Source organism: Syngnathoides biaculeatus, chromosome 14 (genome assembly GCF_019802595.1).
Source record: "Syngnathoides biaculeatus isolate LvHL_M chromosome 14, ASM1980259v1, whole genome shotgun sequence".
NCBI classification, from domain to species: domain Eukaryota; kingdom Metazoa; phylum Chordata; class Actinopteri; order Syngnathiformes; family Syngnathidae; genus Syngnathoides; species Syngnathoides biaculeatus.
In genome coordinates this window covers 7,161,001-7,185,516 of record NC_084653.1, presented here as the reverse complement: position 1 = coordinate 7,185,516, position 24,516 = coordinate 7,161,001, and the positions used below count along the sequence as shown (strand labels likewise).

At 40.7% G+C, this 24,516-nt stretch overlaps 3 protein-coding genes, 1 long non-coding RNA gene and 1 other non-coding gene across 11 annotated transcripts in view; 2 read left to right on the top strand and 3 right to left on the bottom strand.

Moving 5' to 3' along the window:
• The window catches only part of dbr1 (debranching RNA lariats 1), a 13,696-nt gene extending 10,534 nt beyond the window's left edge, over positions 1-3,162 (top strand). For all 4 annotated transcript variants that reach the window (XM_061842658.1, XM_061842656.1, XM_061842655.1 and 1 more), the window contains exon 9: positions 1,255-3,162. In XM_061842658.1, the coding sequence (XP_061698642.1) occupies positions 1,255-1,936 (682 nt within the window). In that variant the 3' untranslated portion in view covers positions 1,937-3,162. The remainder of the gene's footprint in view (positions 1-1,254) is intronic.
• rab5b (RAB5B, member RAS oncogene family) lies at positions 2,877-15,771 on the bottom strand. Of its 4 annotated transcripts, none has more exons than XM_061842662.1 (6): positions 15,632-15,771; positions 10,568-10,831; positions 10,338-10,489; positions 9,148-9,270; positions 6,515-6,608; positions 2,877-3,236 (listed from the first exon to the last, which is right to left on the bottom strand). In XM_061842662.1, the coding sequence occupies exons 2-6, from the start codon at positions 10,731-10,733 to the stop codon at positions 3,121-3,123; spliced, it is 651 nt and encodes a 216-aa protein (XP_061698646.1). In that variant the 5' UTR covers positions 10,734-10,831; positions 15,632-15,771; the 3' UTR covers positions 2,877-3,120. The 4 variants fall into 4 exon arrangements, with proteins under 4 accessions (XP_061698646.1, XP_061698647.1, XP_061698643.1 ...); XM_061842663.1 differs by having other exon boundaries at positions 10,568-10,836; positions 15,632-15,770; XM_061842659.1 differs by lacking the exon at positions 15,632-15,771 and adding an exon at positions 15,070-15,206 and having other exon boundaries at positions 10,568-10,836.
• Positions 15,422-24,516, top strand: lcmt2 (leucine carboxyl methyltransferase 2). Its single transcript, XM_061842654.1, has 14 exons — positions 15,422-15,605; positions 15,685-15,809; positions 16,510-16,591; positions 16,669-16,852; positions 17,285-17,441; positions 17,756-17,945; positions 19,264-19,371; positions 19,830-19,917; positions 20,001-20,219; positions 20,298-20,528; positions 20,605-20,702; positions 22,271-22,458; positions 24,032-24,167; positions 24,250-24,516. The coding sequence occupies exons 1-14, from the start codon at positions 15,567-15,569 to the stop codon at positions 24,418-24,420; spliced, it is 2,016 nt and encodes a 671-aa protein (XP_061698638.1). The 5' UTR covers positions 15,422-15,566; the 3' UTR covers positions 24,421-24,516.
• trnar-acg (transfer RNA arginine (anticodon ACG)) lies at positions 16,070-16,142 on the bottom strand. Its single transcript has one exon. It is a non-coding gene; the product is annotated as a tRNA-Arg (tRNA).
• On the bottom strand, positions 16,847-24,203 carry LOC133512730 (uncharacterized). Its single transcript, XR_009798274.1, has 3 exons — positions 24,066-24,203; positions 17,314-17,423; positions 16,847-16,992 (listed from the first exon to the last, which is right to left on the bottom strand). It is a non-coding gene; the product is annotated as an uncharacterized LOC133512730 (long non-coding RNA).

The window sequence follows — 24,516 nt, the reverse complement described above, 5'->3', positions numbered from 1 at the left end:
TTTGGTGTCAAGTGTGGCTTTAAATAGACTCATTGCTCCATCTTGTGATCGGATCAATGATCGTTTGTTTTTTTTTAAACTGGCTGATCAGTGATCGGCAGTCAGCCCCAAAAATCCCGATCGTGTAAAGTCTAGCATATGTTGACTCTTAAAAATGTATTATATCTTGTATATTTTTTGTAATTATTTCCATAAATCAGAACTATATCTTTGTTTGTCTTGTCTATGTTTTTCTAATTAAAAGCTCTACCATTGGATGGCAAAAAGTACGATAATGCGGTGTATCCACCTGTTGCTATGTATAGAACTGAATAAGTTGGTTCCTTGTAAATATCAGCGCTGTGTTCAACTAAATAAGCCCATATTTCACGGTGAGTAAAGTACATTTGTGACTAAACGCAAATTTCAGTAATCATGAATTTTAGAAACATTTGTTTGGTTCTTAACAGATTTTTCAAATGTAAAACTTGTGCCTTGGCTAAACAAAGGTCAATTGTTAATGAATGAGTTTGCCTTATGCATAAAGTTTTCGTCTTTATCAGCAGCATGTATTCTACATATGCTTTCAGTCAGGCCCATAAATATTAGAATATGAACACAATTTTCATCTTTTTGGCACCCACATCACCACAGTGGTTTTGAAATGAAACAAACGAGATGTGCTTGGTGCAGACTTACAGCTTTAATTAGATGGTATTTAGCTCTGAATCAAGTAAATAGCAAAAGGAATAACACTAGCTTGTTTCTGTATCACACTTAATAACACTAGCTTGCTACATCATGCTAGCATTTTTGAAGCAAAGTTGAGAAAAATCCACTTCAAAAATGAAGCTGAAAAACAAAACACCTCAGTCACGAACATCAGGAAAAAGAATTTAGAAGTGAGTGAGAAGTGCAAACAGCTTGTTTAATTATTTGGATCACCAGCTCATAACTTCTGAAATGAAATTAATAAATAATGGGCTGCAAAATGGCAATAAAATGCAAATGGGAAGTGCAAGCACAACATGCCAACTGGGCACACACATTACAGCATTAAAAGGAACTGATACCTATCAGACTGTCTATTTTTTTTTTTTTTTTTAAAGTCACTTATTTGATTGTGTATGTTCGGCCTACCTAATTTTATAGCCGTTGAGTGTACAACTTAGTGTTGGGTTCCTACTTGTTGGCATTGTTTGTTCCAGAAACTTGAAAAAAAAAAACTTCTCAGAGTAATATCTATTGTAACCTCTTGGTTTTGTCGTCTATTAGGTGGGACTTTACAGTCTCTGAAGAAGCACTCATGAAGGTAGTGGAGCAGCTCAGTGGTGAACTCGCCATCCCGGAAAACTTCAGTCGTACTGTGCCCCCCTACAACCCAAGTAGCCCCCAGTACCACGCCGCCCCCAGCTACCACGCCAACCCCCAGACCACTGAGCTGTGCGCCACACTGGGCCTCACAGACCTCTACACCCAAGTGGGCCAGGCCAGCAACATGAGTGGGGTACAGGATGGCCCCGGCGAGGAGGAAGACACTCAAAGCGGCGACGAGCCTAGCCAGTACACGACTGATATTTCAGCCACATCAAACTCCTTCAATCCTGATGAAATCACCATAGAGGATGAGTGGGAGGAAGAGGACATTGAAGAAGAGCCCAAAAGCAGTGCTGATCCAAAACTGCCCCGTGGCGATATTCACACACCCTGCCACTTGGTCCTGCCCCCACCCAAATTGGAAGCGTCACCCATTGCCATGTCCCCTCTCCTGGATTTGCCTCCCCCATGCCAGTCCACACCTGCTGTCCCTAATCTTTCCCCAAGCGACTTGGAGGAGCGTTTCCTCAAACGGACTAGCGACGAAGCTGGTGATACAGGAAGCCGGACCACGACACCGCGGATCAAACGCCGGAACCAAATAATCTACGCCACAGTAGATGATGATTGTGATGAATAGCCAACAAAAAGTTTTTGTTTTTTTTTTTAAAAATTGTATAGCTTTCCTGTCTTTTTAATTGAGAAAATACGAGGAAAACATTTTTTTTAAAGAGATTTTAATTGGTCATTTTTAGAAAGTGATTTTCTTTATTTTTGTAAATGTGATTTCAAGAGAGCAGGAATGATCATTGGTTGTAAGATTAAAATATAATTTAAAAAAGAACTTGTACTCTCATCACGATGAGCGAATATCTTTTTCTCATGAATTCCCAACACATTTACAGATTCATACCTTTTTAATTATTTCAATGTTTGCCAGTCATTTTCAAGACAAAGCAGTGCAAACATTTACAATTTAAATTAAAAAGAAACCAACACATTTTCTTACAGTGCAACAAACACTTTCCTGTAAAGTCAAACTACGTTCAATCCAGATTTGGCATCGATTTAGAATTAGAGGATACCCAATTCAACGCATATATTTATCAATACCTCTAGAGTTGGCATCGATTTGGAATTAGAGGAAACCCAATTGAACACGAATATTTATCAATACCTCCAGAGTTGGCATCGATTTGGAATTAGAGGAAACCCAATTGAACACGAATATTTATCAATACCTCCAGAGTTGTGTACATTTTTTTTTTTAATTCTTTTCCCCCATTTTCAACTGCCGGAGACACACACACACTAGCTCCAAATAATTTATCTCGTCACTAATTTCTCATTTATAGTTGTATCCTCAAATCACAGAACTTAGTCTTTGTCAGGAATCAGTACTCCCTGTGCTCTGCTACACATGTAATTAGTAGTAAATATGTTAAGGTCTGAGAAAACACTGCAAAAGCTTTTTTTTTTTTTTTTTTTTTGCTTTGTCCTGTAGAACACGTATGGAGTGTAAGATGTTCAATATGAAAACAATGTATCGGTTGAGGACCAAATAGATGAAGGGTCTCAAGCACATTTAGCCTCTTTTATTGTACATTATATTGCTTCCGTCTTTGCTTGTTCACTTGTAGAAGTGAGGATTATCAGTGAGGAGTCTAACTGAAATGATACAAGGCAGAATATTCACAATTTATGTCCTCCACGTTGTTGCATTCCCTCCTGTTCTCCACTGGCTTGATTCACTGGTAAGGATGATAAGAGAAGGGATGCTTTTTTGGCGGGAGGTCACATGGCAGGGAAAGCGGTGTGCGTGGTTTAGTTTCCGCCACAGCAAGCTCTGGTGGAGTGGGCGTCAGGGTCCTGGAGGTTGACCCCCCTATGTCGTGCTGCATGCGTTGAGTTTTGAGTGTCTGTTTTTGGCATCTTTTTTGCTGCAGGAACACAAATAGTATTAATATTATTAAGATAGACCTCCCATCAGGGTGTAAAAAGTTTTGTTACAAAAGTAACAGACATGTAAAGTTGGTCCCTGAAAAATGGTTATGGATTATGTTCCTTTAACTATCCACTGACAAAAAAGTTCACCTTTCCAAAATAAAGCAAAGGTGATTTTTTCTGCAGCCTTGTGCGGTATAGCCCAAAACCATCCATCCACCAATTTTCTGAGCCGCTTACCCTGAACTGGTTGCCCATTACCTCTATAAAAATGCCGTAAAACGCAATATATTACTCGATATTTTGATTCCTACTTTTAATCATTATATAAATGTTAAAATCAACACAATGTGTCACCACCAAAACTAACTCCATAACCACTTGACAAGTGAATTGAATATCAATGAGGGTGTTTCCACTCAATGACTATTGGCCGGACAACGGCCTCTCAGCCAGGCAGCTTAACAGCTGTTCCCCTTTTTTCCATTCCAAAAGAATGATTTTTGTATGTGGTATAGGGTATGTCTTTTAGTTGGAGCATAAAGAGTTCAGTTTTCCTTTTCTATCCAAACACTGGTGGTGCATCCTAAGTAAGCCTCGTTACATGAACTGATGAAGCATGTTTAGCTGAAAAGCGGAACATCGTCTAAGGCAAATACAACAGCCCAGTTGTGATCGATTCAATGCTCTGACAATGTAATTACCAGGATCAATGAGAATAATCACAAGCATAATATTTTGTTATACAGTGTTCCCTTGCTACAATGCAGTTCATTTGACATGGCCTTGCTATTACACAGATTTTTTTGTGTGTGTAATTTTTTACAGTGTAGCAGGCTTTTTTTAAATGTATAAATGTGTCCTGATTCACTAAGAGTAACCCTGCATCCCGACTGGATAAGGGATTGTAGACCCTTGGTGGGGGTGCAGCAAGATGGTCAGTGGGCAATGATGACCCATAACCGTTACCCCCACCCAGGTCAACCAGCTCCAAAGAATGTGCAAATGTATGCGGTGCATTAACACTCTGTCGGGAGCAGGCCATGCTGGAACATCTGGATGGGTATCTTCCCTAGCCTGGGTTTCCACTATTTCCTTCGTACATCCCCATCAACGTAGAATTGAGCGCACATGTTGGAGTAGCCGACCTCTCCCTGTCCACACCCAGATGTAAATATCCAAATCATATTTAAATGAACCCCTCACCTTAGATCCTGAGCTCCGTATGATCAGGGGAAAAACGGAAAATGAACACAGAAATGAAAAAAAAAATGCTTTTATCTGAATGTTGAAGTTGCTCAATGAAGTTGAGGTGTGCAAGAAAAACCCATTTGGCACGCTGTCCTCCAGCGCTAACGACAAGCGAAAGAGGAGCAAATCGGTCAGTGTGTGCAGCTGTCAGTGCTGCGGAGACAGGATAGTGCACACAGCTTGACCTAAAAAATAAGTGGTCAGAAATTAAGGGGGATGTGAAACGGAGGACAGCTCCCCACTGCCAAAGTGAAACCAAAACAAGTGGAAGAAATTGTGCAGAGGGCCTAACTCCGTTTCAGGAGATAATCGCAGCTATCATGGGGGATGCTGCTCTCTCAAGGGTGGTGGGAGCACATGTGAGTGGGTGATGATCCCAACAAGGTTAATACCACGTATTTTTATAACTCACAAAAAATGTGTTCATACAGTAGCCTACACTCAGCCCTATGAGATAAAGGTTCATTCGTAAATGTTGTATGGTATTTTCAATTCATCTTTTGAATTCAAATAGAAGCACATCAGCATATCGAAGACAATATCCAAAACTTTTGACTCCTGTTTGATTACCCTATTATTTTAATAAACATGAGAGGACACTGAAAAAAAGAATCCTTTGAAATTAATTAATTTGAAAATGCAGATTGTTTGCAAATGATTGTTTTAAAATTATGTTAAATTAGAGGGGTAAATGTCATTATCACACATTTTAATCATATGCAACAAATGTATATGCGCAAATTAAGAACATTTTTTTTTCATTGCATATGCAGAAGAAATTGTGAGGGAATTAGGCAGCATAAATAATCACCATGATCAATTAATGTGTCCTCACAGTGATTCATTAAATACACCGGCTAACAATTGAATTCTGAGTTTCTGCCTCGTTTACATTGTTGAAATCAAATGTTGCTGAGCGTTCATTGTTCATCAGTGGTAATTGTTCATGTGTCTCAGATGTGCAGATTCATGACCTTTTCCCAGAATCACCTCAGTGCCGTCAAATCACCAACAGCTGCAGAAACATGCATACGCCAGCCTTGAAGTTGGCATTAGGCACCGCACATTTCCACGGTCATTTCACTCTTGCTTGACACGTTAAAACTTTGCCGTGAAAAAGAATGTACACCACATTTTTGTGCGTACACACCTTTTGTACATCATGAGGTCCCTGGTCTCCATATTTTCACTTAAGAAAAATCAAATGCCTTTGCCTGACCCACACCCCTCAATGTGCTGCTGTCCTTGTTCATAGCATTGTCACTTCCTGCCTGAATCATTGCAACATTCTCCTGTTCGGTCTTCCCCACAAGTCACTACTAGAACTACAGCTTCCCCAGAACTTTGCAAAGACCCATTCCACTCACCACATCACTTCACCCCAGCAAAACTTCATTAGGTGTCTAATATTGCATCCGATATCAAATACTGATCTGTGCCTTCAACACCCTGTAAATGTTAAGTTTTTTGTTTTTTTAATTACAACGCAGATATTGAATAGACAGCAAGATTATTTGGTCAAAATGTACAGTGTGTGTGTGTGTGTGTGTGTGTGTGTGTGCGTGGGATATATTTTACTTAATGGCTTTTAAATGTATAACGATAAAACTACAAAAACATGCTTTTATAAGTCAATGTTTGATTTTATGAAAGTTAAAAACTCCAAAGTACAACTTGCATATTAAGTATTGTTATATTTATTATCTGTTGTTATGTCAGCATTGTCCTGTTAACGGTAAAAGTCGTACTGGACTGTGATTGCCTGGGGAACAATTCAGGGCCCGCCTCTCAATCAGAGGCTGGTGAGATAGTGAGGATAAGCGATATGGAAAATGAATGGCTGTTGTAATGAATTTAAAATGAACAGTTCTTTTTTTGCCAAAGTAACACTACTATTCAAGTCAGTATCACTGGAATACAACTACAGTAATGACTCAAATTAAAACACCAAGTCATGTATAATGCTGGATATGCCATTTTGTCGATTGTGGAGGTTGATTAACTGATATAAATTGCAACTCACCAATGGCCAGGAAAAGCTCGTTGACGTTCATGGCCGTCTTGGCCGAGGTTTCCATGAAGAGCAGGCCGGTGTCATCAGCGTACGTCTGCGCTTCCTTTGCCATTGAAAATACACGTAAAGAAACAATCATTAACAAGTTCAACAGTTTGGAAACCAAACAAAAGTGTTCTGGGAAACATAAGCTATGCAAACCATCGTCACGTTTGACGTCAGCAAATTTTGTGAGACTCCGGCTAAGTAAATCCGGAAAGGTTAACTGTAGTGACTTTTGCATTTTTGTGACGCCACCACAGAAGTGTATCTTTAATTGTACCACTGAACCAAAAATAGAATCTACTCTAAGTAAGTGTCTTATTTATTCAGTACAATAGAAGAAATGCAATTAATTCATATCAATTACATACAGATGCCTATTACAATTAATTCTACAGTAAGCACATCTTACTGTTACCGCTCCATTCGTGTCTGTCTGAAGTCATCAAAATGAAAGTAATTTAATTGTATTTTACCTTTTAATTGAATATGAATATATATATATATATATATATATATATATATATATATATATATATATATATATAAATAATTTCATTTATATATTTTATTATAATATTTATATATTATATATTTTTAATCAGACAGCAGAATTCCAAGTACACAACAAATGAATACATAAATAAATCAATATGGTAATTTCATTTCAAGCTGACCAAAAAGGTCAGGGCTGAAGCTAAATGTTTACAAATGTCCAAAACAATCTTCAAATCAAAGATGAGAAAACATGATTTCTGTTGTGACGTTTTCAACCACACAAAGACAAAAAAATAAAAACAGATACGTAACCAAGTAAGTAAGTTTCTTTCGGCTTGTCCCTTTCGGGGTCGCCACAGCGTGTCATCTCAGTAAACGATGGATAATCTTCATCAATGATAATAAATGTTAGGGGGAGGAGGGAGCCATCATCTAAAACAGGTTACAAAAGACCAATACATTCAAGCCACATCCATCTATCAAAGCTTACAATTTCACATGTTTAAAATTGTGCAGCTGTTCAACAGTCTCTTAATTCATCAGGTAGAACATTCCACAACTTCACTCCACAGACATGTACGCACATGCCTTTCAATGTTGCGTGTTGTGCTGTGTTGACAGCTAAAAATTTCAATATCCCTTTTTTTAAATAAAATGCCCATCTTTTTTATGAAATCTTTGTGTGAATGCACCATTTCTACCTTCGGTCTGTCCAATCCCCACCATCACGATGCTGGGTGGTTGGGACCAATTGTTTCTAACACCCTAACAGCATGCCCTCCTCCATATCCTGCTCTTTGCTCACCCACACTCCCACCAGGGTTGACCCAGAAAGACGGAAAAAAACAAAATGAAAAAAAAATCGGTCGTATATTTGCTTTGGGAAAAACAGAAACCATTCCTGAGGTGGCAGTATCCAGGCGTCGGAGATTCAGAACCAATCTCAGTACAACACAGCGTCCTAACCACTTGCCTTTTCTGTTCAAAAAAATTCTGCAGTATATTTATACATATTCACTTGGGATTTTTGCTCCAAGTCAGCAGCCTGGCTTTTCAGAAACTTGGATCTTTTATCTTTTCTCTGCATTTTGCATATTGAGGGCTTTCACCTCAACTACCAGGCCAAGAAAGTTTTTTGTTGCTGTATGCCACAACTCTCGAGGTCTCCAGCAGTCAAGTTCGTTCTTGGTAACATTATTTTTTTGCTTTGTTTTGTCAATTTTATGTTCTCTTCTACATTTTTTTATCTAAAATTGTATGGCACCGGGCACCACAACGTCTCACAGTTCTGAGGAGTCTGGTTCAAATTCCGGCCTCGCCTTTGTGGTGTGTGCATGCTCTCCTCGTGCCTACATGAGTTTTCTCTGGGTCCTCTGTTTTTCTCCCACAAACCAAAAACATTCACGGTAGGTTAATGGAAAACTCAAAATTGTCTTTGGTACAAAGGAGTCCAAATGGTTGTTTATTTATATGCGCCCTGCGATTGGTTGGCAACCAGTTCAGGGTGTACCACGCCTCCTCCCCACAGTGAGCTGTGACAGGCCCCAGCACACCCGTGACCCTCGTGAGGATAAGCAGTCTAGAAAATGAATGGCTGGATGGCATCATGGAATACTCTGTCTTGCAACGTGGTCAATCACTGGAAACAATCATCCGTCTTGTACAGTGGGTGATAAAATTTTACACTTGTATGACATTCATGCTAACATTTTTACTTAAAACAGCCTATTCTGTATAATAAAGGTGTTATGATCGTGACCATTTCACAGGAACAGACTAACTCTCATTTTAGATTTTTTTCCCTGCGTGGGTGTTGGCAAATTTTGCACTTACAAACTTCTGCTGCTGCAGATGTCAACATGGTTTTACGTGTGCGAGAAATCCAAGTTACACAATTACAGTATTATTCCTGAAGTAATAGTGTCAGTAGTATTACAATCCCACTTATTTGTCCAAATATGTAGCTGGATACACCAGCAAAATTCACTATCATAATATTCTATCTTAAGATTTCTGCCTTTACAAAGATCATAATATTCCATTTTGAGAGGTATGATTATCATTTTAGGGTTTGAGTGGTTGGTGGTAGGGGAGATCCTTACCTCATATTCTACTAGTCTCTTCTCGGCCAGGTCAGCCTTGTTGCCCGCCAAAGCAATGACAATGTTGGGACTGGCCTGCCTCTGCAGCTCCTTCACCCAAGCCTTGGCCCTCTCAAAGGTTTCCTATGTCAATCAACGTAACACAACACATACACACACATACACAACACATAGTGGATAATGATGAAAGTACAAGGCATAATTTCATTTCAGAACTCATTGACCAACTTATTAGGTACACCTCACAGAAAAAAAAACAGTCGCCTCACATCGCAATATGTCATACAGACCTAACTTGGTGCTTCATTTTTGGATTTTTGTGTATATTATTTCCCAATGGGGCAGGGGGCCTTCAAAATGTTTAGATTTTCTAGTGGTTCACTCATTTGTTACACTCCTATGACAAATCACCCATACATTACAGCTTTGTCACTCATCATCATTTAGACAAAGCTTTGTTGTTTTTATGTCTTAATACTTGGCCTAACTTCTTTCAACTCTCAGTTAAGAATGCTAAAAAAATGAGAAGCATGAAGCAAATCAGCAACTCAAATCAATTTCCCATTACATATTTCTTGTTAAAGGTAGAATAATTTTATGCATTGTTTTTATGTTGTATGAGATCACAATGGTTGCTTATTTGTAAACTTGTATGAGAGTTAAGAAATGTTAAAATATGGCAAAACTTTGCCTTTACAGTTAAGAAAAGGTTTTACAAAGGTGGAAGATTGGTTCTGTACATGATGGTTCTATTCCAGTGTCTCATGATAGTGAACCCCTGGACAGGAATTCGCAAATGACCCTGTTGGCAGATTTTTTTTTTTTTAATATTGCTGCCGTGCCATCATTTACAATCTTGGGGCTAAGAAATGATGTTAACGTAAGGGGGTGAATAACAATTAGAAGGCCATAGCCTAGTGTTATTTGGGGGAAAAAAAAATTGCAGCGAGCTTGAGGCATTCATAGGCAATTACAAACATTTATAGGTGGGTATCAAATACTCTCTGATGATCACTATTCATAGCGGGGCTTGGCTCCTATCTCCCACAAGTACTAGAGGTTCACCGTATTTCACATGTTAAAAAGGGATCTAAATCTGAACAAATCAGATGTCAACGAGTGATCCGTAATGGATCATACTTGTCCCCTTATTTTGCAGTATTAATGTAATCAATGTGTCTGTTGCATACTGGCTTGGTGATGTCAAAAACCACAATGGCAGCTTGAGCTCCTCTGTAGTACATGGGCGCCAGGCTGTGGTAACGCTCTTGTCCTGCTGTGTCCCAGATCTCAAACTTGACCGTGGTGTCATCTAAGCACACCGACTGGGCCAGGAAAGCAGCTGTGACATGTGCATAAACATTTCAAAACTGTGAATGACGCATGAACAGATTCCAATCATATTCCCCCCAGCCCTCACCTCCTATGGTGGTCTCCTGAAACTCATCAAACTGTCCCTTGACGAAGCGCAGCACCAGGCTGGATTTGCCCACCGCCATGTCACCCAGCAGCACCAGCTTGAACTGGCAGATCTTGGTCTGTGGCAGTGCGCCATTGGAGCGGCCACCACTCCCTCTAGAGCTCATGGGGACCAGTGGGGGGGGGTGCGGTCGGGGGAAGGCCACTTGTCACTTGTCGCTTTGCCTCCCACCTGTGCGGTCAAGCCTCACTGATGATCTCACAACTGCTCTGTGAGAGAAGGTGTTGGAGCGAATCACATTGACTTAGCTCAGTCAGGGTCATTGCAAGGTCTGCTCAGTCTCCTCTTAAATATTTGCATGGATATTTTATCAATTTTTTTGTTTACTTTGATCATATCATCATCCTCATGTGCTGTTACTGACCACTTTGCTGCTGTAAAACATCAATTTCACCATTGCAGGACAAACCATGTATTCATTTTCAATAGTACTTGTCCTCAACTGAGGAAGAGCCCATCCCAGCCAACTTTGGATAAGATATGGACTACACGCTGGATTGGTCACCAGCCAATCACAACGAATGACACTCAGATTCACATATTCAGCTGCACAATACAGTATATCATTTGAGCATTCACTCACATTTGAAAAATGTACGGGTGTGGTCAGTCATGCCTGCAGATATAAAGTTAGAGGTGTGGTCCACCAGTCATGCCCGCAGGTATAAAGTTGCGGGTGTGTGTTCTGTTTGTAATTATGAGTGTGCCCCTTTAAGAACGGATGGCAGCAGTGTCAGGGAAACTAGGAAGTATAAGTAGGCTGAGCAGCAGATGTTGTTGGATACCGTGTGCTTCCGTGTGACAAAAAAAAAAGACATCAGGCTTAGGTTCACTTATAGGGCACATTGGTCAAGACTACACAAAATAAGCAACGTCTTTCAATATCTATGTATTTCTACTTGTAACAAATTTAACGGGCGTGATTTTTCGTGCTCAACTGTGCAGATTTGCGAGTGTGATGGTGTGCGGGCGAGTATGCGCCCGTCAAATCACATTGTCTGATGTGAGCATTGTGATCGGAATGTACTTGTATGCAATAGTCACCCCCCAGTTTCTGCAAAGTATAACATATCTTGCCTTCAAATTGTGTGCCTTGAGCGCCATTTTTTAGGTGTGGCTGAGTGCAGTTTGACACATGGAGAAGAATTCTTTAAATGAAAGGCAAAATGTGCTTGCTTGAAGTCGTTTGTCACTACCAGTTGTAGATTACACGAAAACTAATGTAAAATGACTAAAAAACCTTCGGGGCTATGATTACTTTAATGGGACAAACTGAAGCTGTACACAACAACTTGTGTTTCTTTCGGCGTCGCCACAGCGTGTCATCTCAGATGAACGGACATATGTTTGGCACAACGTTAACTAATGCACTGAAATGAATGCATTCAATGCATAGAATGTTAAAACACAAAATAACTGATTGATGAAAAAGTAATAAGTAGTTAAGAATGTGTGAATTGCTATAGAGTACATTGATACAACAGTGTAAAAGCCCATTAAAACAATTCATTTAACTTGAGGACAGGCAAGACTAATGACTGCTTACTCCGGAATTTGGGAGGTGGCTGGCATACACCCCCCCACCACACCAAAAAATGCATGCAAGTATGGGGAGGATAATCACACTTTAGCAAGGCCAGAAACAAATGAAATTCAAAAGCAGATCTTTAGAACTTTAAGACAGAATCACTAACCACAATGCTGTGCTTCGCCAATGCAGGAAAAAAAATTAAGCGACTTGCCTCAAAACCATCTGCCTTTTTCAAAGCTAATGTGAATTCGGTGCTAGCTGATTTGCAGCAAATGATCAATTGCTGACTTCTGTCAGGCATCTTTCCGAAAACTCTTAAAGTAGCCCCTTAAGCCTCTTCTTAAAACATTGACCACTGGACGCTTCCATGTTAGTAAGCTATAGACCCAAATCAAATTGCTCTTTCATAGCCAAGACTCTCTTGTTCACCTGAAATATCGGTTTTGATAAAATTCAATCAGGTTTCCAAAATAATCTGCAATTATCTACGTTCTAAATGATATAAGGTTGAATACTGACTCCGGAAAGGAGTCAATTCGGGTCTTGTTGGATCTCAGTGCAGATTTTTATATGGAAAATAACATAACCCGCAACAGAATGGAAGCGTGGACAGTACTAAATGGAAATGTCCTTAAATGGTTCAGGTCCTACATGGAGGAGAGGAGTTACTTTGTAACCATTGGAAGTGTTCAATCTAATCGAATGGCAATCACCTATAGAGCTCGTCCACATGATGCCACCATTTTCATGGCGCCATATTGCCGGTCAAAAAGAGCTGATCGAAAGTGTGGAGGACATTGAACCGGAGCAGAATATTTACAATGCCCAAGAGACAGATATTCAAAGAGGTCATTCTATAGAATACCAGCTGAAAAGATCGATGGATTTCGGCATTTAAATGTGATGGATGGTCACCAACCAAATACACACGAGTGTGTAGCGATCGCTTCATTTCAGGTAGGAAATATTCTTCTCAATCTCAAATTCCCAAGAAGTATTTATAATGCCAAGATGGCTCATTTGAGAACAATGAGTTAAAAAAAAAAAGACAGGGAGTCGTTTGCAACGTACACGGAAGCGTGTTACAGCCACACGTTAAACTTCGTTAACCTCTCTGTGACACTTTTTTTTTTTAAAGAAAAGAAACCGTTGGTCACAGAGAGATTTACGTAGGTTAACGTGTGGCCGCAACACGCTTCTGTGTACGGGGCCTGAAGCCTATCCCAGTGGTTTATTTTCTTTTTTTAAATACGCATTGGACTCATTTGAGAACCCGATAGACAGCTGGGATAAGATCCAGCACTCTCGCGACCCTTGTGAGGATAAGCGGCTCAGAAAATGGATGTTAGTAAACACCAAGACCAGACATGGGCAAATTATGGCTCATTAGGCTTTTAAATACGGCCTGCGGAACTTAATCACTTAAAAAAAAAAAAAAATCATTCATTTCATCTTGTCCCTACAATGCCAGCATTTCCTCAATTGATGGCAAACTGAACATTAGTGAGCTTTTGTTGGAGTGTAATGTACTCCTTATTTCACTCTCATTTTCCCATTGCCATTTGAGCCCCTATGTAAAAATGACCGGACCAAAAAAGAAAAAAAAAAAAAAGGGGGGGGGACAGTGAGTGCCAAGTACTTAATAAAGAGTGGACAGCGAAATGTTTTTCCACGGAAGTCTGATCAACGGCTGTGTCTCATATGCCAAGAAGCTGTTGTGGCTTTTGTTCTTAGGACAAGCTTATGTCCAGATGTCCCAAACAATCGGAAAGGGGATTCTTTAGAGAAACTGATTTTACCCCACTCCTCAGAAGTCAAATCTCTGTACCTTTTGCAGAATATCAGTCTATCCCTGATGTTTTTTCTTAGAGAGATGTGGCTTCTTTGCTGCCCTTCTTGATATCAAGCAATCCTCCAAAAGTCTTCACGCCTCACTGTGAGTGCAGATGCACTCATACCCACTTCCTGTCATTCCTGAACAAGCGCCGCACTGGTGACGACCCAATCCTGCAACTGAATGAACTTTAGGAAACAGTCCTGGCATTTGCTGGAGTTTTTTGGGGGCTCTAAAGCCTTCTTAACAGCAATTGAAGTTCTCCCCTTGAAGTTCTTGATCATCCGATACATAGTGCAATATTTCAGGCGGCAATATCTTTGCCTGTAAGGCACCTTATGTCCATTGCAATGATGACTGCACGTTACCTTGCTGGTAACCATGGTTAACAGAGGAAGAACAATGATTTCAAGCACCATCCTCCTTTTAAAGATGTTATTCTCACTCAGTCAGCATGATAAAGTGATCTCAAGCTTTGTCCTCATCAACACCCTCACCTGTGTGCGTGTTAGGGGAGGGCAGGAATGAAGTTTATTTTCATGGCAAATAAGGACTTTGCAATGAATTTAAATTCAACTGATCACCTTTCATAACATTCTGGAGTCCATTCAAATTACTGTCATAAGGCATGAGGCAGTAGATTTGGTGAAAATTAATATTTGTGTCAGTCTCAAAACTTTTGGTCACGCCGTTATTACTTAACGGGGTGGATGAAGTACATTGGCGTCATGTCTGGGGGAAAAATAATTCAGTAATGACCTGAAGTATTCCATAAAATACACAGTTTATTACAGGTGCTGCCTGCCTTCGCATAAACAATGGCAAGCACATATCACCGCAGCATTGTCACAACGTAGCCTCAAGGGCAACATTTCATTAACTTCCTTGTTTATTCCATTGGTGACGCCACCAGACGTTATCGTTTGTTTGGTCGCTAGCATGACAGCGCTATGTCCAATCCAGCTTGTATGTCAGGAAGCTAAAATGTTAAAGAGGTCAAATATTCGACATCAATTTAATAACACAACGGTGTGCATTTCTCGTTTGAATGTCACTATCAAGGCCAAAGACACTTACCCTCACCACTGTCGCTTCCCCTGACTGTTGACATTAATGTAGCAACATCAGCTGGTTGAAGCCAAACGCTTCCTGTTGGGAAAAAGCCGCGCGTGCGCACTATCTACGTCTGCTGCATTGTCAGACAAACTAAAGCTGCATGGTGAAATTCTATAAAGCATTCATTGACAGTCACCAGAACAAATAGATGATCAGAATGTGGCCAACTTGTTTCTGGCCAAATTGGAGATCGAATATATGGCCAAGCAGTGCACCCATTATTAATTATAACATTTTTTCACAAACACTAGTTGTTATTCATGTGGCGTCAAAGCCTGTGGCATCCTCCAGGCCTTAAGGGGCGCTGTGGGGCGCGAAAAAACGCTCAAAAGGACTGCTGCCCGAGTGATCGCTCATATGAACTGTTTTGCCAAACGTCAATAGAAATATAATCGTGTACCTCTAAAATGTGTGCGTCGTAGCATTTTAAAGTAACGCGAGAGTTTACTGAAAACAGAATGACAAACAGAAAAAAGCAGAAGGGTTCGGACACGGCGGTGAGGTTCTTTAAAAATTGACTTACACAAACTTGAACGCAGCTTTGGGAGGGGTTCACGCTCTTCTCGCCTTCCTTAGGTCCAAGGGACCAATGACAGCAGCGTGGTGAGTAAAGCTTCTGCTGCGGCTCAGGGCTACTTCCACGATTGCTTCCTGAAGCACTTCGTGTACAAAGTGGCGAGGAGAGCGCCACTCATCAATAGGTCAGACGACACAAAGCTTGGAACACAACACCACAACTCATTCACGGATGCACGGTCAGAAGAATGTGGCCTGTCTGCAGTGACATGTGATGGCATGTCACATGCTTGCAATAGTATGCCAATTGTGCATGGTGATGCATAATATTATTGCATGCTAGTGCATTGGAGGAAGGTTACATTTAAAAAAAAAAAAAAAGATTGATACATTATTTTATGCGTCCTGTGAGGGAAATTGGAATTATCAAGAAAAAAAAAAAAGTCGAGCTAGCCAGGAGTCGAACCTAGAATCTTCTGATCCGTAGTCAGACGCGTTATCCATTGCGCCACTAGCCCCTTGCACTACTAACTCCCTGGACGAAATAGAAAGAAAAAAATAATATATATATATATATATATATATATATATATATATATATATATTTTTTTATTATTATTATTTGGAATTTAGAGTAAATTCACTCAAATAAATAAATAAATAAATTTTTCTCTATGGTCAGTATAAATAAATTCCATTAAAAATGTCCACGGTAAGTGGCATTGAATATTTAGGAAAATGGAAAAAAATACAAATACAAAGTACAATTATGAATAAAATAATAGGGTGATGACAAACACATGCGCACCTCAACAATCATCAACCATTAACATTTTTAAAGAGCATGCTAACAAAAAATACAAAGTTGTGTTGCATACTATTTAGGGGCTACTATGTGCGGTGGAGAGCTGTGGAGCACTGTTTGCAGACCTTCCTGCAAGTCACACAACATTGTGCCAAGAGACAGGCAAGCTTACTAAACCTGTGATTGATTTATGTCAACAAATAATAATGCTGCCATTTTTATCCATCCATCTTTTGTAGATTTTGTCTCTAGGCGCTGGGTTCGACTCGCTGTATTTCCGTCTGTGCGCAGACGAGGCGCTCAACCGGACCATTGTGTTTGAAGTGGATTTTCCAGACGTGACTCGGCGTAAAGCAGCACTGATCCGGTCCAATGTGTCGCTCTCAAGAATGTTGGACTCTCAGCATGTATTTCCTCCTACAGGTGAAATTTTCCATTGATGTCGTGACACTATACATCACTGGTGTCAAACTCAAAGCCCAAGTGCCAGATCCAGCCCGCCACATGATTTGATGCGGCCCGCGAAGGCAAATCATGTCAACGTCCATGATTCTTGTGAAAATCTGTACCAAAAGTTCAAATAGTCATATATCATAAATGACACAGTTGAGATGTTATAAGCAGTTTTGTGTGACCAAACATGAACAAAGGTTGAAAAACCCATTATCTTTGATTTCTGGTTTCAAACTTAGTTTATAAATTTCATGTGTGACTGATGAGGCGACTGAAGATTTTAATGGGTTCATAGTCATAACAGCCCTGTGAGGGAAACTAATCACAATGTGGCTGGCGACCAAAATGAGTTTGACACCCCTGCGTACATGTTATGCTACATAGCTGCATATGTTTCTGTAGGACCCGTGTACGTGTCTAGCAGTCAGTACTTCCTGCTAGGGGTGGATGTGCGACATGATTCCATTGTAGAGGAAGCTTTGGGAATTGCAGGACTCGACCCGACGGCTCCAACTCTGATTCTTTCCGAAGTGGTCCTCACCTACATGAAAACACAACAGTGAGCATCACAAATTGTGCATTTTGACAGTGAGAAGCTTAGCGTGACTATTTGCCACGTTTCCACGTGTAGTTCAAGGGAATTTTAGTCTGCGGTATTTCTGTTTTTTTTTTTTTTATTAATTTTAATCTGGTTAAATTTGAGAGGTGAAGATCTTATTCCAAATGTTCCTGAACCTTGTGAAATGTTCTTTTGATTTTGATAAACTGACATTTGATTGTACATTTATCAAATTTTTACCAAAAGAACTAGAAATGTTTTCTTGGCCCATTGGCTGCATTGCCAATCCATATCATAAACTGTTCCTTCTCTAGGTCAGATGACATCATTTCTTGGGCAGCAAGACTTTTGCCCCAGTCCCTCTTTGTGATGTACGAGCAGATCCATCCCCAAGATCCATTTGGGCGCATCATGCAGCAGCACTTCCTGAAGTTGAATTCCACTCTACACGCGCTCCGACAATATCCCGACGCTGACGCACAAAGGCAGAGATTTCTTGCCAAGGCCAGTATTTCCAGAACTACAATAATATTACGACCCCAGTTCATTAAATAATGGCTGCAACGATACACTTATTGAGTCAACTGCAGATGGGAAAAGGCATCTATTCAGGAGGTAGCCATTTTGGGTCACAACAGAAACAAAAATCCGCTACATCACATTAAGGTTACTTTACTGAACTCCAGAGATGAGGAGAAAAGTCACAATACATACTGTATGCAGAATGTCACGTGACCACACAAGGAAAACGGGATAGCTGACTTCCTGTTTATGCTACGCCAACAACCGTGACTACAGTTTAAATACATGATTATTTGAAACTCTCTAAAAAGTTGTTTTCTTTATTTGTGGTGTCTTTGAACAAAAATTAAATGCAGATGCATTACAAATGACCCGGTTTATGAACACTTTGGTATATGAGCAACATATTGTTGCCAGTCCCTGCGGTTTCTCTGTCACACCCCCCCTTCATCATTCACCGGAACCGGGAGGAAGCACTTAAACTTGTTTTTCCGAAAGCGGTACAGGTGAAGGTGGCGCTGTAGGTGCGAGTTGACCAAGAAGAGTAGTCAATGCGTTGTCATCTGCCATCCGTGCGGGGGAGGACCCAAACGGATGACTCCGTGATAACGGCATAATGTCCAGTAGGTTTTATTGTAGAAGTAGTTTCCGCACACGGTAACACAGTGCAAACTAAATTAACTGTCAAATGCCCGTGACGTAAACTCCAACATAAATATATGGTTAATTAACATGCCGAAGGCGCAACAGCTGTGACGAGTGCTTGAGGTAGCACCGCCCAGAGCGGTGACCAAGCTACGCCCCTCCAGGCAGTGATTCAGTCCCGCTCATGACACTTTTATTACACTTGTAAGTGAAGGGAGTGCTTTATTAGGATTGATCTCAAATTAAACTGCCATTAAAACCAAAATAAAAATGACATTTTTAATAAAAACTAACTTGAACACATACAACAATGTAGAGCGATCACGTCAGTTTACTAGAAAGCTAATTGTTGCTTAACACTGTCTCCACACAAGATAATGTTTAATACTACGTCAGGAAACTTTAAAACACATGCTTTGTCAGATGCTATTTTTGTTAGCGATGGAGTTCAAATGTGTGGTTAACAGCAAAACAGCAATTACATTAGTTTAGTTTTTTACCTGATGGAAAAACATATGCATGTGTTTTTCTTAAATAGATGACACCATAATTGGGCTTTCTGTAGCCACTGTTTGAGGAAATACAGTATTCAAAACGATTTACATCCTTTAACCGTGATTCATTGATGGTGTATTCTTGTTTTTGTTGTGTTCAGGGATGGGAAAAGTGTGTGTGCTTGGATATGAATGAGTTCTTCCTCAGGTTAATTCCTGATGATGAGAGACATCGAGTGGAACGTTTGGAGCCTTTTGATGAGTATGAGGTCAGTTTTAGTGTTGAGAGTTTGTTTTCCTTCAAGCATTGATGAACAATACTGTACAGTGTTTTGAGGGAGTAGAAGTGATTATGCTGAGCATAATCGGGATCCAGATATTTTTTGTTAGAGCTCAAAAAAGTCAGATTTTGATAAGCATTCTGCTTGGCTTGTGTACACCATTTCCAGTTATAGCCATTTGTGGGATCATGTTTGTTACTTTTTAATTATATATACCTCAAAATTTTGTGACAGAATTGCAATGGAATCTGACAGCTAGTATTGGCAAAGTTTTTATTCGAACTGGATTCTAATCATTTTCTTTATATCACTGGGGAAGTTGTGATTGAGACGAGCTACGTAGTTGTCCTTAATGTGCAAACAAAAATGTCATGTCGGAACTGTCGGAAATAGGCAGTGGGGTCATTTCCATCATGAGTTGCAGTGATATTCCTTCTATTCAACAGGAGTGGCACCAAAAATGCTCGCACTATTTCATCCTCACAGCATCTCGAGGGTCTCTCACAGCGCAATGTCTGCTCGCCCATCCTGCAGGTGCTTATTGCCTTGACTTATTGTTAGCTAAAAGTTATTCATCTTAAATCCGTGTTGCATTACTGCTTTTGTTCTACCCCTAGGGCCAGTTCCAAATTCATCTCAGAAACCTGCAGGCCTTGCTGTGAACATCGAGCCAGTTTGCGTGGAGGGTCTCGGGATGGCTTCCACATTGCTGGACGGAGGCCAAATCCTGCTCACCGGAGGCTTTTGCAGGACTGGCCGAGGGTCTTCGAGCCGATTCCTGCTCAAAGGCCATGAGGGATGGAGATCCATCCATGTACATCCCTCAGCCAGTTTTAGTGAGTTAATCAGAATTTTGGGCTCTAAGAGCTTCTTAAGGTCAATAGCCATGAACCAAAACCTTTGCTTTCCTATAGTTCTTCGTCTTTACCACACTGTTACTTCCATTCCTGGGGGAATGGCTGTGATATATGGAGGACGATCCTCTCCCGTCAACCCGATCACAGGCCTTCTCAAAGTCACCCTCCATAATGAAGGTTCCCCTGGTCCTGAGGATGTAGTTGAACTTCATGAGGAGCAGATGATTTGTACTGGTGCCCATCCACCACTTCGATGGAGACACTCTGCTACTCTCGTCACGCATCAAGGTAAACTCAGAGCAGTTTTTGTATTTTCCTTTTTAAATTATACCACAAACAAACCTAATTTGTTTGTTTTTTTTAGGAAAAGACTTATTGTTTGTCTTTGGTGGAAAAAACGAGTCTGAAGCAGTTTTAGGTGATGGCTACTTCCTGGACCTGGATCAACTACACTGGACTGAGGTTGTGATGTATCTTGTTTGCTATTTAACATGCTTTTAATGAAGATTTACCAGAGCAAGCTGCTACGTGTTTGTGATCATTGGGGGCTCAAAGTTTAGTATCGTTGTACCTTCACCTTCTAGTATTATGTGTTCTGTTATCAAGCAACAAATTTACCGTTATATTTAATAAATTTTTGGCTTAGATAACAATGGACCTTTCCGACTGGCGATCTTCAGCCCCGCCCTCCTTAGCTACAGTTGCCATGCCCCACAATCTTCCAAAATGGTGACTGAACATAATAGGTTTGAACTGGATCGCATATTATCGCATATTCCAGATAATATTGGGGTATGTTTTTTACCAAATACGTCGGACTGGGCCAAAAGAGTTCTACAGAGGAGTCTCAACTATTTCACGCAAGGATATGTACACGGAATTAAGATTTTGGACAGAGAGGACGCATTGTCAGAGTTACGGCAAAACGTTGCCGATTGATGCAAAAAAGTTTGACGCATCACAAACTTCATATTGATATCAAACAGGATAAAACTGTGGAATCGTACTGAGGATGTAAAGCAGGGAAAAATCACGAGTAATATCATTGTAGTCTTTATACTATAAGTGAGTGGGTGTATTCATTTGACTTGGCTCGTAATCGAACCCAGTGCTATGTCTTAAAAGTGAGGTTTTATACAAATCGACATTGTTCATTTCCGTATCACTAATCCGACTCGTTGGCATAAAACAATACACACTTCATTCAACAGGTCAGTGATACACTAACAAAGTGAAAGTTGTTCTCCTGCAATGTATAAAGCACTGATAATAGATAAATCAAACTCAGAGAAGATACTTCTCCCTCACTTACCTTCGAACATACAGCATTGTGTTTGTTGATATTGTCCACGCTTAGTTGTACGCGCACTCTTCCGGAAGCCTTAATCCATCGTAGACACTTCGTCAACTGTGTTTTAGGCTTTGGAAAATGAATCAACCGGGCCCCTCGTACCTTAGCAGGATGTCTTTCATCAGAACTGCACGTACCCCAAGAACATCTGAGGACCATTTTCTTCGTAACATTAACTTTTCCAAGTGCACGCTACTGACAACCAACATTGCTTGTGGGACATGACGACAAGAGTTGCGGGTGAAGCCAGGGGTTAAGTCAATGCGACTATCTGATAGGCTATTATTGTATGAGTGATTGACAGGTCGTAAAGGTCCATTGAAATCCCATTAATGTGTGCCAGCCCTGGAAAAACAAATGTTTTAAGAAAAGAACTCACACTCTATTGAATAAAAGCATGGATGATAGAAAATTTAAAATGAAAATAATCATTTGCAAATGGCTACCTCATCCTGGCATTTCAGCTCACAGATTCCATTGGTGAAAGAAACTGAAGACACTAAGATGCATTTGTTTTGGTGTTCATGGAAAAGGCTTATAAAGTAATAAGAGAAAAATCTTATACATTCAAAACCCTTATAGGAATCTTCGGAAAATGCTTGATCACTGTCACTGCAGTTGGGTCATACAATTTATATCCATGCATCATTGTAGATGAAAAGCAATGTGTTATTTTCAGGTGGCAGTAGAGGGCGCTGCACCAGAGGCCCGCCATTCCCATTCAGCATGTTCCTACCAGGGAGGGCTGGTGCTCTTCGGAGGGCACGGAAGAAGGGGCGAGCCACTTGGGGACATCATGGCAATGAAGTCAAATGAGGAGGGCTTCTGCTGGGAGAGTATAGAGGTGCAACCCCCTCCTTGTCCCAGGTGGGTTCCTAATACAGTAGTTAGAAAGCCCATTTCCAGTGAAGTTGGGACAGTGTGTAAAATATAGATAAAAAGACGGAATACATCTAGCTATCCATCCATCCATTTTCCATACCCCTTATCGTCACTTAAGTCATGGGTGTGCTGGAGCCTAGCCCAGCTTACTCTGAGCACAAGGTGGGGTACACCCTGGACTGCTCAACGGCGCACATTTGCCCTCACATTGACACAACAAGGAGCAAATCCTTTTAAAGCTATATTGAATTTAATACACAACAAATACCATGTATTTAGTGTTCAGAGTTTAAACTGATAAACATTTTTTTGTGCAAATATTCTCTTGTTCTGATTTAATACCTGGAACACATTCCAAAAAAGCTGGGATAGAAGGAACAAAAGACTGGGCAAGTTGACAGATGCTGAAACAGGCTGAGAACATTCCACATGTAAACAGAATAAAGCAAAGCAAAGCAAAGCAAATTTATTTATAGAGCGCATTTCATACACAAAGTAACACAATGTGCTTTACTGGATTCAAGGGATTTGAATACAACGAAATAAAATGTTTCATACGGGGTAAAAAAAAAAAATTACAACAGAATATATGTAAAATAGGCAGCATGGTGGTCAGCTGGTAACGCGTTGGCCTCACAGTTCTGAGGACCCGGGTTCGATCCTGGCCCCGCCTGTGTGGAGTTTGCATGTTCTCCCCGTGCTCGCGTGGGTTTTCTTCGGGCTCTCCGGTTTCCTCCCACATCCCAAAAACATGTAACATTAATTGGACACTCTAAACTGCCTCTAGGTGTGATTGTGAGTGTGGCTGTTTGTCTCAATGTGCCCTGCGATTGCTGACAACCAGTTCCATCCATTTTCTTAGCCGCTTATCCTCACGAGGGTCACGGGGAGTACTGGAGCCTATCGCAGCTGTCAAAGGGCAGGAGGCGGGGTACACCCTGAAATGGTTGCCAGCCAATTCCAGGGCACACCGAGACAAACAGGCGCATTCACAATCACACCTAGGGGGAATTTAGAGTGTCCAATTCTGGTTGTATGTTTTTGGGGTGTAGGAGGAAACCCACGCAGGCATGGCGAGAACATGCAAACTCCACACAGGCGGGTCCGCCAACACTTTCCAGCTGTGCCACCATTTCTTGTCCTTAATTGTGTATAATTGTCCAAGCTGTAGAATAAAGCCGGCTAAGGTTTGAAATAAGCGTTTGGGTTTTAAATTAAGGTTTGACATCTTAAGTTATATTTTTCTGTCCAAGTTTCAAATTAGGGTTTCAAACTACACTTTGATGTCATGTTTTCAAGTCAGAGTCAGTTTCAAATTAGGATTTCAAAGACAGGGTTAGGGTTTTGAAATTGGCATAAGGTTTGAAGCCAGGGTTTTATATTAGGATATCAAGTAAGAGTTTCAAGCTAGGGTTAGGGTTTCAAACAAGGGTGGGGTCTTTGAAGCTAGGATATCAAATTTGCATCTCAGGCAATGGTTACAGTTAGAGTTTGATTTACAGTTTTAGGATGGACGAAACATTCTGAGCTAACCAATCTGTGTTGCACTGAACTTTAGATATTCGCACAGTGCCCACATTTTTGGCGATCACCTGATTGTGGTGGGGGGAGTTTGGCTCCATTCAGCCGGCGTGCCGGGAGTCGCCGTCATCAACCTATCCACGCGCTGCAGCATCGAGTTCAGCCTGGTCACGGTCAGTTCAACGTGATTAAAACCTGATTTCACTGCATGGACTAGTTGGGAATCTAACTGCTGGTTCTCCTTGCCTGCCTTAGAACTCAGTGCCTTGGCCTTTGATGTTGCACTCATTCTGCTCTGAGTTGGTGATCCAAGAGGAAGCACAGCTGATCCTGATTGGTGGAGGAGGAAACTGTTTCTCTTTTGGGACACATTTCAACCCTCAACTTGTCACTGTGGACCTGGAACCAGCACTGAAAAGAATTTAACTAACTTTAAGGTCCTTCAGTTCAGTCCTTCATTTGCCTTAATATCATTCTAAAGATCACAGTTAAATGTTTTGCTAAAATACACGGACAAACTTA